Source organism: Egretta garzetta, unplaced genomic scaffold (genome assembly GCF_000687185.1).
Source record: "Egretta garzetta isolate BGI_Z169 unplaced genomic scaffold, ASM68718v1 scaffold467, whole genome shotgun sequence".
Taxonomy (NCBI): domain Eukaryota; kingdom Metazoa; phylum Chordata; class Aves; order Pelecaniformes; family Ardeidae; genus Egretta; species Egretta garzetta.
In genome coordinates, this window is record NW_009260196.1 from 2,034,261 (window position 1) to 2,047,102 (window position 12,842).

The 12,842-nt window shown below is 40.2% G+C and overlaps 1 protein-coding gene across 1 annotated transcript in view; it reads right to left on the minus strand.

Annotated features, from left to right (window-relative positions):
* Window positions 1-12,842, minus strand: part of SPATA5 (spermatogenesis associated 5) — a 200,415-nt gene that overhangs the window by 165,345 nt on the left and 22,228 nt on the right. Inside the window, exon 9 of the mRNA XM_035897605.1 lies at window positions 8,318-8,472. Coding sequence (XP_035753498.1) covers window positions 8,318-8,472 — 155 coding nt within the window. The remainder of the gene's footprint in view (window positions 1-8,317; window positions 8,473-12,842) is intronic.

A 12,842-nucleotide genomic window follows, 5' to 3' on the forward strand; every position in this document is an offset into this window, starting at 1 on the left:
AGACCATTTTGCTGAATTCAGACAACAAGGCAAAACTATTAAAAAAGAAAACAAACAAAAAATGCTCTGTAGAATGCATACTTTTTATTTCAGGAAGTTGTTTTTAACAAGTCACTTCTTCAAAAAGCCATTTTTAAACAAGAAAATTACTAATAAAGCCATACAAAGTAAATGGGATTATACTCGCCTTACGCCAGTGAATATCTTGTATCTACTTCAAAGGTCAATAACAGTATAGAAAAATATCAATAAAATGACAGCATGATCACACAGTCAGCAACACTTTGCATAACTACTAGCAAAGTCACAACTCAGTTCTCTTGTTTTTTAATGTGATGTTGATGCAGAATTTGTAAATTACTTTGATGTCTTCCAGGAAGGAAAGGGCTGTGTGAGCTCAAGCTGGTTTTATTTATAGCTGCAGAGTAAGGCCCTGATCCCAGCTGTGTAATCCCACTAAGCTGAAGAGGACTGAGTGTTAGAAGTTTTGAGGGTTCCTCCACTTGCCAACACTCTCACTCCCATACAGGCCTTGGGCACTGGAGATTTGACTAGAAGCTTAAAACCAAACAATCCTCCAAACAGACAAGTATCTACAGAAAAGAAAAACCACACACAGAAAGGCAACATTCAGACCCAACTGCAGTTAATTTTGCTCTGCTGAAGACAGAAGACAAGCTTGTCAGGCATACGTCAGGACAGAAGAACTAATACGTCCTACCCAAAACAGCAGATGGATCTAAAACCATCTACACCTCTCCCTGCATCGCTGTCAACAAGCCTGAGACTTTTCCCCACATCCCCCGGCCTGTTCTTCGTCCTGTCACCATCCATTCCCGTCCACTTCAAATATTAAACATGTCAAGACACACCTAAATCAAATGATCTTCTGCCTTAAAACACTCTTCCAAAAAATTTACTAGACATAAATCATCCTTCAGCTCTGGAAAGTCAGCTACACTTGAAAGCCAAGCAGAGTATTTACTAAGAGGCAACGTTTTGCCTTTCTCCTGACTTGAAAACTGGTGTCGCTCCTGGCTTGTCCCTATTGCTATTTCCCTGATACCAGTGCACAAAGCAGAAACTAAAAGTAGAAAGTCCCTGAAAGAGGCAATTCAGTCTACTACTGAAGTGGAAGAAAAAGAGCATTTGGATGTGGTGCGAGCACTTTTGTGTAAGTCCAAGCAAACTGCAAACCAAATAAAACTTCTCCTCGATTGTCAGTCTTTGACACAGAAGAAAGCTCAATATGCATGGGTCAACCCCTCAAAAATATTCTGAGTTTAAAGGCTAACCGGAAGGTGAAGAGCTGCCAATCTCCTGCCTGCAGAACATCATCTCCCTCACACCAGGAATATGTTACAGGAGCTCTAGGAAAAAAATACCCAAACACTTTTTCTTAGTGACCAGCAGCTTCTGGTTCTTAAATAATTACTTTATAAGCCTGGGGAAGCACGAGATATGTAGAGCTGATCACCGCTGCCTACTAAGAAGGATCTGAGGGCAGAGGGATCTGCCAAAGGCAGGATTCCCTTATGGAAAAAAAGAAAATTAAAAGAAACTCAAATTCTGTAAAGGTCAGATTGAAGCTAAGACTGAATCAGACACAGCAGAGTATCCCAGCAGCAGGGGGAGGAAAGGATTTTAGCAGGGGCATTGCCAAAGCAGCATGCCACTTCTGGTAACTTGTAAGCTGACTTTTGCAACCTGTCAAATACTCCCTTCTGAAGTGCTCCAAGCAGGACTGGCTTCACAAATTGGATTAAAGGAATGGTAGCAAACAGATGAAAACGGGCTGTGCACAAGTCTCTAGCCTTGAAGTGAAAGTGTTTGTATCAATTCAACAGAAACAGTAAAGGGAGAAACTCCACCACAATGCTGCAGAAAGGAAGGGGGAAACAAGGGCCTGAATTCCGACCACCCGACTTTGAGCTGAGTATCTTGGGCTACCACCACAGTCAGAAGAGAGAGATATTTTGCAGAGCAATTCAGCTACAGTACAAACTCCATTCCAGAAGTCAGTTTCTCTCTTTCCTTTAGTGGCAACATATGGCAAGGAGATGTCCAATTCAGGCACCTCAATTAGGTGCTTAAAAGTAAGAAGAATCCTCCCTTCCCACCTGAGTTTTCACAGTAAGAGACAGAAATGCACCTGCAGATTTTTAATTACAATGAAGCAAACATACAAGCTTATAAAAAGCAAAGACGTGTGTCAGATACGGCACTTGCATCTTGCCGCTGTCCCACCCACGCAAACCGTCCCCGTTCACTCCAATTTCATGGTTGAGTAACTTAAACTAAAACAATTAATGCCAATCTTCCCTTATTCTAAAAGGTGGTGTTTCCGAGTCTGATCTGAAAAAGTTTTTTTAAAAAATAAAATGTAAACCAAAGTATTACCTATCCCTACAGCCCTTAATTCTACTAGCAGCTCTATAAACTGCACAGAACTAAATCTTGGCACTTTTAAACAACTTTTTCTTAGGGAAGAAGACATACAATATAAGCTTGTTCTCATTTTTCAGCATCAACCCTAACTCGTACCTGGTAAAGGCTGGACTAGTCATTGCTACGTCTTTCTAGCTAGACAAAGATTTTGACAAACATGAACAAGAACTTCTTGAAACGAGCTGAGCCATCAGGAATTCCCTATAACTTTCAGCAAAATCAGAAGGCAAAATCCGTTAGCAGTACTTTGCACACATACAAAAGCCAGGGAGAAAACACCTACATGTTATTTTTACCCTCTTGCAAATATTCAGATTATTGCGCAAGTCTTCCAAGGCATTATTCAAATGACTTTTCAGACCCACTACACATCATTTAACATCAACGCAAGTGATAGAATTGTATAGAAAAAGTGAAGTAGGGTGCCTTACACAAAGGTTGTTTTCAGTAATCTGGAGATTTAGTCTGATTTTGCTTACATTTTAAGTCAGGAAGAAGAGGAAACTGAGGCAGCTGGGTCAGGACATACGAACAGGGCCACTAAATGTGAGCTTACCCGTTATGAGTTAAAAACAAAAATAATTAACCAGTCACAAATTCAGTTCTTTATTTTAACTTATTTACAATTTCTGTAATAGAAGGTGTGGAATTCAAGCAGCAATGGTATTAAAGGCGAAAATCACTAATAAAACACTACCTTCACATTCTGGTCAAGTCCTAAACAAAACTTTTCTTTTTTCCTCATTTCAGAAGGATATAGGTAAGTGGTGGTAAAAAAGCAGCCCACAACAATAAAACATTCAAAAGTCAAGATTTCTTTTAGATGCATATAGGCTTGGAAGAACTAGGTGGATTATTTTTGCACACAAATCCTCAGTAACTTCCCAACTGCAATTAACACAAATTCTAGCGCACACACTCGGACAGCTAGCCACAGTTCTTTTACCTGCACATGAACTCAAAGGAAAGAAAGGTCTTGCAACACAAGCAATGAAGTGTGATAACGCTGTCACTGTGGAAATGGTTTTAAAGACTAGCCTTGGGGCTGAGCTTACACGTACGAAGACAGTGCTCTGCTACAGTAAGACACCCAGATTTCATTACTGCCGTAACCTTTAGCTCTCCCCAGGTCAACAGAGCTCAGCATTCGATGCCGAGCAGCAACTCCCCAGAGGTGGTTAAGCAGCAGCAATAAAGAAATAAAGCAGACATGCAAAGGATGTCTCATCCAGAACCTTTTGGCTGCAAAGACACAAATCTGAGTGTTGAATTACAGTAAAGGGAGTGAAACAGGCAAGCAAAACCCATAGCGCTCTACAAAAATTTCAGAAAGACCCATAGGAGAGGGAGGAATGGCAACTGCAGTGCAAGCCTCCAAAGAACTGAAGTATTAACTTCCTGATTTATAACGTGCATCCCCTCTCTCCTAAATCCCTGCTGCAGAAAAAGCAGCCTTCTAAAAAGGTTGTAACACATAGCAAAGTTCAAGAAGGGTTCTGTAAAAACAGAAAACAAGATTCTACGTGGAATCGGACAGGCAAGTATTTTGCATTTGCCCTGGTCACAGAAAACACCCACGGCAATCTGAACACAAGTGGGAGGACAAAGAAATGCAGAGAGGAGGAACACACATGCAAACAAAAAAGCGTGTGGTGGCACCTCTACCTCCAACAGCTCCTCCTGCACGCAACCTCACTTCCCGTCTGCTGCCCCAAACTCACTTAATTTTGGCTTTTTTCCCCACCAGGAGTTTTGAATATGCTTGGAATAACAAACAAGCTGAAGAGCTTAATGACAGAAACCCTGATAACTAGCTTGTCATAGGGGACTTCTCAGAAGCAAACTGCAAAGCATTCTATAAAGGTTATCAAATATCTCAGCCACCAAGAAGCAAAGCGACTTGCTCAAGGCCACCCAAACAAGTCACTTCTAATATATCGCCTTGTTCTTTAGCTATTGCCCCAGTTATACATATAAAAAGAGTTTTGCCCAGGCTTCAAATAAGACAAAAGACCGCAACAGAGCAATATAGCTTAGCAGCCTTCTAAACAGCCAAGCAGCTAGTACTCAATTCTAGGACCTGAAAAAGCAAAGACTGATTTGAAAACTAAGTTTTCTTTACAGCCTACCCAAAAGTTCCACAGATTTCAGAGAACAAACTCGGTGTTGACAAAATAATTTGGAGTTCATGATAAAACAAGTAATTATTTGCATTCCACAACAGAGGTGATACCAGCTTCAAAAAAAAACCCAACAGCCCATAAATGGCAAAGGTGCCATGACTATAAGGGAAGAAGCACTTCAACAAAATTCATTTACTTGTCGCTTTATTTAGAAGTTACTTTGAACTCTTCTCATTCAATTGACACATGGCTACTGCAAAGCAGTGAAATATGAAGAAAACCCCACCATCTGAAAAATAGAAAGTTAAAAATCACAAAAGTCTCAGTTTAATTCAGCATGCATGTCAATGGTTTTACTTGTAACCAACTGCATAGCCCAAAAGTTCCTTCCACACCAAGGGGGCTGCCAAGCGAATAATATATTTGCAATAAACAGCAAAAAAGCAGATAATATTAGTGTAGCTCAGCCTTCTGTCTTCTCTTTGGAAAAAAAAAAATCTCATAGCTGATCATTTCTTTAGTGTTTGAAGCTATTTTTAGCAAGGATTTTTTAGATGACAAAGAGTGTTAAGGTCAGACTTCAAAACATGAAGGAATGTAACCCCTGATTTTCTAACAAATTCACCCACACAACTAACGATCTAGCTTCTGGGGCAAGGAGAGCAGGGGAAGAAAAACCTATCCTTACAGACAGAAAGTATCCAGAGATTAATCAATACAGGATGATTTCACAAAACATTATGCACAAAGATATATTAGCCAGGAAAAACAAAATCAAACACAACATTTTCAGGATTCTTGAAGAAAGCTGAACTCCTGTCTGGTTGATGCTTTCTTTTTCATTTCCCACACACCCGGCTATAATTTTTACATTTTTATAGGAATGGAACAAAAGGTGTAAGTAAGGCAGTTTCTGTTGGCATTAATTACTGCAGCGCATATAAGTAACATATCACAGTACACCACGGCCAACAGTCAACTAAGTAAAGTGTTGAATGGGTAAGTGACCCAAACCCACTGTTTTGAAAAGAGGGGTAAATTAGTAAAGAGGAAGAACTTACAAAAACTAGGACTATTAGCATCGGTTCTGTGGCAAGCAAGTAATTTTAAGGTTTCCCCACAAGTATCGTAGGAGTAGACATTCAAGCATACAATATGACAGCAAAACATTCTAGGACACAACATCATCGACACAAGATGATGCAGCTCTGCAGCTGCATTCATTTGGCTTCTTAGATACCTGGTTTCTACTGAAATCAATTACTTCAGCATCCAATTAATTCCCAGTGTTGGCGCAATCAAACACACAGCTTCAACCAGAGCAGTTAAATACATAACTTTAATCAGAGTAGCAAAACTTACGTCTATAAAATTAGATTAAGACGTACCTAAAAATCACTACTAGAAGCATGCAACAAAATGTTGCATACTGTTCTTAAAAAAAAAAAAAAAAAAAAGTATCCAAGGAATTAGAAGCTGCATTACATTTTCTGCTACAATCTGTGTTCCAAACAACAAATCAACCATGTAAATTCTCTGGATAACAGTACATTAAATGCTAAGTGACTGGCACTCAGACACTAACAGGTGAGAATGAGACATACTTATTTCCTAATAAAGAGCAAATTACACTAACCCAAGTTTAATAACAACGATAAATACTTTTTTTTTAAATTTCTTTTTGCTTGTGCATGTCTATAAACGGACACAGTGCTCACATTTTTACAATAGCTACGCTATGCTGAAGTACATGAATGAGTTTCAGATGTTTGCAAGTGTTCCTGCACCACATCCCAAGCTCCCAGCGAGCAGCCCTAACCCGGGGGCTGCAGTCTGGATTCCTGTTGCTTGCTTCCCCTGCACTGCCATCCTGGCCGCCTAACCACAGCATGGCCAAGTTCCTTCAATTCACCCATGGACTTCAGCTGACTTAGGGTACTTCCCCACCTCAAATACAAATGGTAATGGGGTAATTAGCCTTGAGGGTGGTGGTGGTGTTGCAATGCCTGATTTGCACTACTGTGACTTTCACTGACAGCTATTTCAGTATTTCCGGATATTCAGACTGCTTCTGAGCGTGCACAGGTACCTTTGTTTTGGTAAGCTGGTAGCTCTGTGGCCCAAAATAATGGTTAAACTGAATTCTAGCACCTCCTTTGGTAGACAATGCGGGAGGACACAAAATCTGTTGCATCCGGTACTTTAGATTCCACTTTAAACTCACCCCAGGCACCAGGCAGAAGGTGTGAAATTTACCCAACATCTTCACAGAATGTGCATTATTTTGTAAAAATGCAAGTCCTGTCAGCACAAAAGGAATCTGCACTATGTTATCTTCCCTCCAATAAAGGAATGAATTTCAGTAGTATTCCAGTAATTCAGCTGATGCTTAACAAATAAAAACACATGACAATCAAGGAAGCCACTGGCAGGATGATTCAGTGGACAACAGGAGGCTGAGTAGGAGGCTGACCCGGATTCAGGACAGATTTCCCGCCGTACCTCAAGACCTTGCTCCTATCTGTCCTTATTGGGCTGTTTAGCAGCGCTCCATCTGGCTCCAAATGGGCTGGTATGCCTAAAAGGCACAGCATAGCGATAATGACATGAGCCCAAGAGCCAGCAGCACAATAAGCAAGGAGAGAATTAGTAACTCTGGTTCTCAGCAGAACTAATTAGCCCTTGCGGATATTGATGCCACTACACCATTTCCAGGAAAAGCTGTCTGGGGCCAGCCCAGGCATTTCCACCCAGCACTTCACTGCACAGCATGGACGCTTAACAAGCCAAGTGTGATATCCGAGCTGGCTGTGTGCAGCATCCTGTTTGCAGATTTTATTTCCCATTCCTATAGTTTGGGAATAAGGGTCTACAGTTGTGCAATCTAATTCCCAGATGATTCATCTTCATGCAATGAGACATAAATGTTTTCTTCTAGGGCTTAGGGAGCTGCTGAGAAACACCAGCACAACAGCCCGCAGCATCACGATTTAGTAAGATTAAATACATTTTCTTGTGCTGAAGCCAGATCAGTCTTCTTAAACCAGATCACTTCCCCAGCCCAATTTGTGTTGCGTTGGCTACTGAACTATTATAATACATAACCAAGAGGACAGTGAGCAGGGTAAAGATGGACCTGGCACCACCAAAAGACCTGTTCATATAATGACAGCTCCTGATGGGTAACTGCTTGGCAGCGACAGCCTACCTATAGTACCTAATTCTGCCCTCAGTTAAAACCATGTAATGCCACTGAAGACATTCCGGTCTCAGCAGTATGAACTGCATGTAGAATTAGTCAACTGCTTTTACATAAAATCCCAGCAATCAATCTCTTCACAGCTTCGTTTCAATACACTTTGGTTACAAACGCTAACAGTTGGTTTCTGCTTAAGTTTGTGTCTGCTTTACAAAAGGCTCCAGCTTTCACGGCTATCCAGGACCTGCTTTGAGCCGGCATTTTAAGATTTTTACTCCATTAACCTACTCAGCATATAAAACTACAGAGCAGAAGATATGCTCCTGCACTACCAACTCTTCCTAAAGCATTAGGAAGTTAAGGGGTCTTCAAAATTATAGTTACATTAACAAATATGCAAACAAAAAGATGATGCACAGCATTTACTGGCAACTTAAGGCTTCCGCTTCACAAAATTCCCCTCTTTTGGTAAGGCATTTCAACACCTAACTGCAACTCTTACTGCAGCTCTAACAACATTGCTAGTGTATTTTAAAAAATAACTTACTTTTGGCACATCAACTGCCACCTCCCTCATGGCGCTGGGCCTGACATCATTCATCCCCTGCAGGAAGTCATTGAAAGCAATCATCACTGACCCAGCCACCTCGTTGTCTAACAGGTTAGGTCTTTTCCCCAGTGCTCTCCGCAATGCGTACAAACCTATTAAAAACAAAAAAGCATGGAAATATGTAGACTTCCTCCTGGTTCTCACAAACATGAAGTGCACAACACACAAACATACAGCAGCACTGGAAAGGAAATGATGTTCAAAAAAACGTCTCAAAGATGGGCCTGAACTAAGCCAAAGAACATGAAGACACTTCCAATGAGAGAGCAAGAAAAAGGGGATTTAAAGACCACAGACAGAATACAAAATAAATCTGCTCCAAAAAGACAGAATGAAACAGCCTTGCCCCTGCGTTCCTGGAGATGAAGCTAACAGGGCAAAACCTCCAAATGTCCATACACTGATCCAAACACATTTCTAAACGACAGAGGAAGAAGCATAACGAACATTCAAAGCAAATGTTAAATCAACTCACATAGGACATCTGCAACCTTGTCCATTCCTCTATTATTAGGACTGTGTTTTCCAAGCTGCTCTTAAAAACAAACTGATGAGACTTCTTTTACTTTCACTGGAACCCTATTTTGCTACCTAGTAATATGCCAGATACCTAGTATTTTTCTTGATATGCAACAAAAGCTCCCTGCAACACTCAATAGCTCTTCATTCCCTTCAGTGATCACACTTTTCAAATACAAGCATAGCTTTTACCTTCTCCTTTGTTTGGCCAAATCGCTCACTACACAATACCTATAAATCTCAATACTAATTCCTAGCTTCCCCCTATAAATCAATCCTTCAACGGCCGCACAAGTCCCACCCACTCGCACATCAATATATCAATATTCCTCGGGCAGTACCATCTGCAGCTGCCAGGCATTCCCCAGAGAGAGCAATTACAGCCCCCGTGGTGTAAGATGCCCAGAAGCATTGTCGGTTTCCCACTGTATAATTATGCCATTTAAGGTCTAATATAATTTGGAGTTGTTACGCTTCTACTTCCAACTCTGTTCTATGAACTGAAACTGTTAAGTATGTGGCTTAGTATATTATTAATAGTCTTGTATACACATATCCACACACATTACAGATATGTAATATAACCTGTCATGCGTTACAAAAAAAAAATACGAGGCAGTTAGTACATCAGTTTGCCTTGCATGACCATAAAAAGACAGACATTTGTTAAATCTTTTCTATATTTAACCAAACAAAACATCAATTAGTGCTACATGAAAAAGACAATAAAAGGGATAAGCCATTTCTGAAAATAGACACGGTTTTAACTTTCAGCAGATTGTTGTCTTTTTTTCTACAGAGGCACTGGTAGATGTGGACATGCAAAGTTTCTGACAATGACAGGAATTCTGCATTTCCTACAATATATACAACGTGTGAAGAGACATAATATCTCCCCTGTGAAGCAGTACAGCTGGTGTCTCTCCATAAACTGCCAATTATGGCAGAGTCTGAGCACCTGCATTCAATACCGAGGCTCTTAATACAATAACGAAAAAAAAAGTTTGTAATTCAGGTCTCCCCCTGCGCAGAACATCCAGAACTAATAAGATATATAAATAAAAACATTCCATGAGGCCAAGGAGAAAAATGAAAATCTGGTCACCAGAGGACAAGTATAAAATATAACTGACTCATTTTAACAACACAGACAATTTTCATGTTATTCCTTCCCCCCTTCTTCCTTCCTCTGAAACAGTTCATTTTAAGGAGACAAAAAACTTAAGCAAGACAACATAGATTCAGCCCCCCCAGATTTAAATTCTACATCCAGGCAAACAAGTGTGACATCTCATTCTAGTGTCATTGCAGCTAATGCTTTGGGGGGTAGGAGCAGGTCTTGGGGCTGAGCTCTACATTTTCTTTTTGGTAAAGTCAATTCACATGGCACTCTCACTTTAAAAAAAATGAAAGAATAAATAACACACCATGAAATTAAGTCCCAGAGAAAGCAAGTAACTGATAAAGATCTCTGCTCCTCATTTCTATACATAACTGCTCCATCAGATATGATCCACTCCATGACCAGGTACCAGTATAGCCCAGCACCCATTTGATACATTTTAATCATTTCGTGGTTATCTTTTTTTCCCCGACATGAGGAATTCTTAAAAAGTTAATTTTAAAAATTGCGAGAGAACAGCACATATGAATGCCCAAGGAAAATACCGCTCTTACGGATCGTTATTGCGAGCGCTGCTAGGAGTACGAGTGAAATTTCAGTCCTCAGCAGCGGGTTTGAAATGCAACAGCCTTGATCCAGAACAGGAATAAAGAGGTCACAGCTTTCCAAACAAAGCCTGAATTCATTTCAGCATGTGCACACACACGCCACTGCACGGGTCAGCATTTAATTGAAACAATGTTTTACATTAAAACAATAATAAAAAACAGATTGAAAAAGAAAGCATGATTCTTCCTGTTTCCTCCTGTTATCATAATCATTCTTTCCTGCACTTCAGATTGACCTCTAACCAGAGGGGAGGGGGGAAAGTCTTATTAACAGGAGAAGGATATAGCCCGTGGCTTGCCGGAGGCAGAAAAACACATCCTTGTCTTGAGACACTGAAAGATGTATTCAACATATGGAAAGGCAGGGTGCAAAACATTCTGCTAGAAGCAACGTGGAGGGCGAAGGAGGTGAAACGGTACAGCAAACCCAAGTTTATCCCTACAGAAATTAAGGCAGATAAACTGAAGATTCAGACGTAATACCTGAGAAAACATCGAGCATCTCAGCTTAGCTGCTGGGTATCTTTAGCACGGGAACGTTTTGGTTTGAGTATGTGTCCTTGCTGTAAATTGACTCCAAGCACAGCATTTGTTTCAGCTTTGCTCACTCCTTTTCAGATGCTACTTCATTCTTAAGGATTAATGAGTACCCATAGTAGGTTTTAACTGTTTTATTCCAGCAAGGAGAGGAGGAAGGACATGCTAGTTAGCCTGCCATATGGTCGGTGGGACTGTTAGCACAGACAGGGGATACCTATTTCTAGTAAAGGGATACACGACTGATCCCTAGGACTACCCTAATCAGAGCAGAAACTCTTAACTCAGAAGACAGCCGTTGCAATAGTGAGCAGCAGTGATTCTCAGTGGAGTATAAATGGAAAATCCCAGTTAAAAAACAAAAAAAAGAAACAGGCATAAGTCATGCATGATTACAAACAATGGAAAGTAAACAATTTGTTCCAGTCCAGCAACTGTGTGCTCTACCTCACCAACTCATCCTGTCTGTCTAGAACAGAGGAAACTAAGTGGACTGAGGGGAAAAAAAAAAAAAAAAAAGCACAACGCCCTGTCCTGGTACAGACGACCCTTCTTTGGTACCAGGCTACGCATGAGGTCGATAGCATTGTTTCCGTGTAAGATTTTCTTGCTCATAGCTTGGCTAAGTGTTGGCACATTAGATCATAATCACAAATGTCTGAGCCTAAAAATAGACTCTACACACCGCTATATTTGTCAGAGTCTGTGTATAATTATACACTACTGTAAATAATAGAAAGCATCCACTCAAAACGACAAACATATATCCTTTACATTTCAAAACCAGAATATACACAACACTTGAGGAAATGAACTGAACAAAACAACATTGTTAATCATGCATCTTTCACTGCCCATCAGCTATTTCTTCCACAAATCCATCCTGCTCGGACTTACTCTTCCAGAATCCTAGTACCAGAATTTGTAATTAGCTTCAAAGAAATTGTAATCTTCTTGTAAGATTGTTTACAAAAGGAAATGTTTCTTCTTTCCCTGCTAATCTGATACTTCCCTCCCAAATTATTATGGCCAAACCCAGAAGACACATACCATTTTCCCCCATGACAGCTGTCAGATCCGACATGATACTCTCCTGCGTGGCTGGAAGTGGAATGCTCAACAGCGTATGAGAAGATTTCAGCTTCCTAATGGCACTGGCTGGGACATCTTCCCCTACTTCTATATCTTTACTTACTTATACTTCAAAATGTAATAGTTTTATGCATCAAAAAAGCATTTCATATAACTCAAAATCAATTTTGAACTTTAAAAACCATAAGAGGACCATAGCTGACTTCACAGGCTATGGATACAAAAGTTATTTTAGTGTTTAATATTTTAGAGATAGAACTCTTCTGCTTTATATGTGACAATTTTTAATCAGCAAGGTTTTCTCCTTCATGACAACAATCCCAAAATTATACTAGGAAATCCTTTATAGACCTTCAAGTATTATATACTGCAAATCACATGTACTCTTGAACATACCACAGCCTCATAAACAAAGGGAGTTTATACCACTTCATTACATCGGGATACTGGATGGTCAAATCCAAGAAAAAAAAATAGAGAACATGTGTACGTATGTTGTTAGCAGTTATGCATAAATATACAGTAACACAGATAAAGCAGACAGAAGCCTCGCCATCACCTGGTTGAGGACCTCTGCTCCATA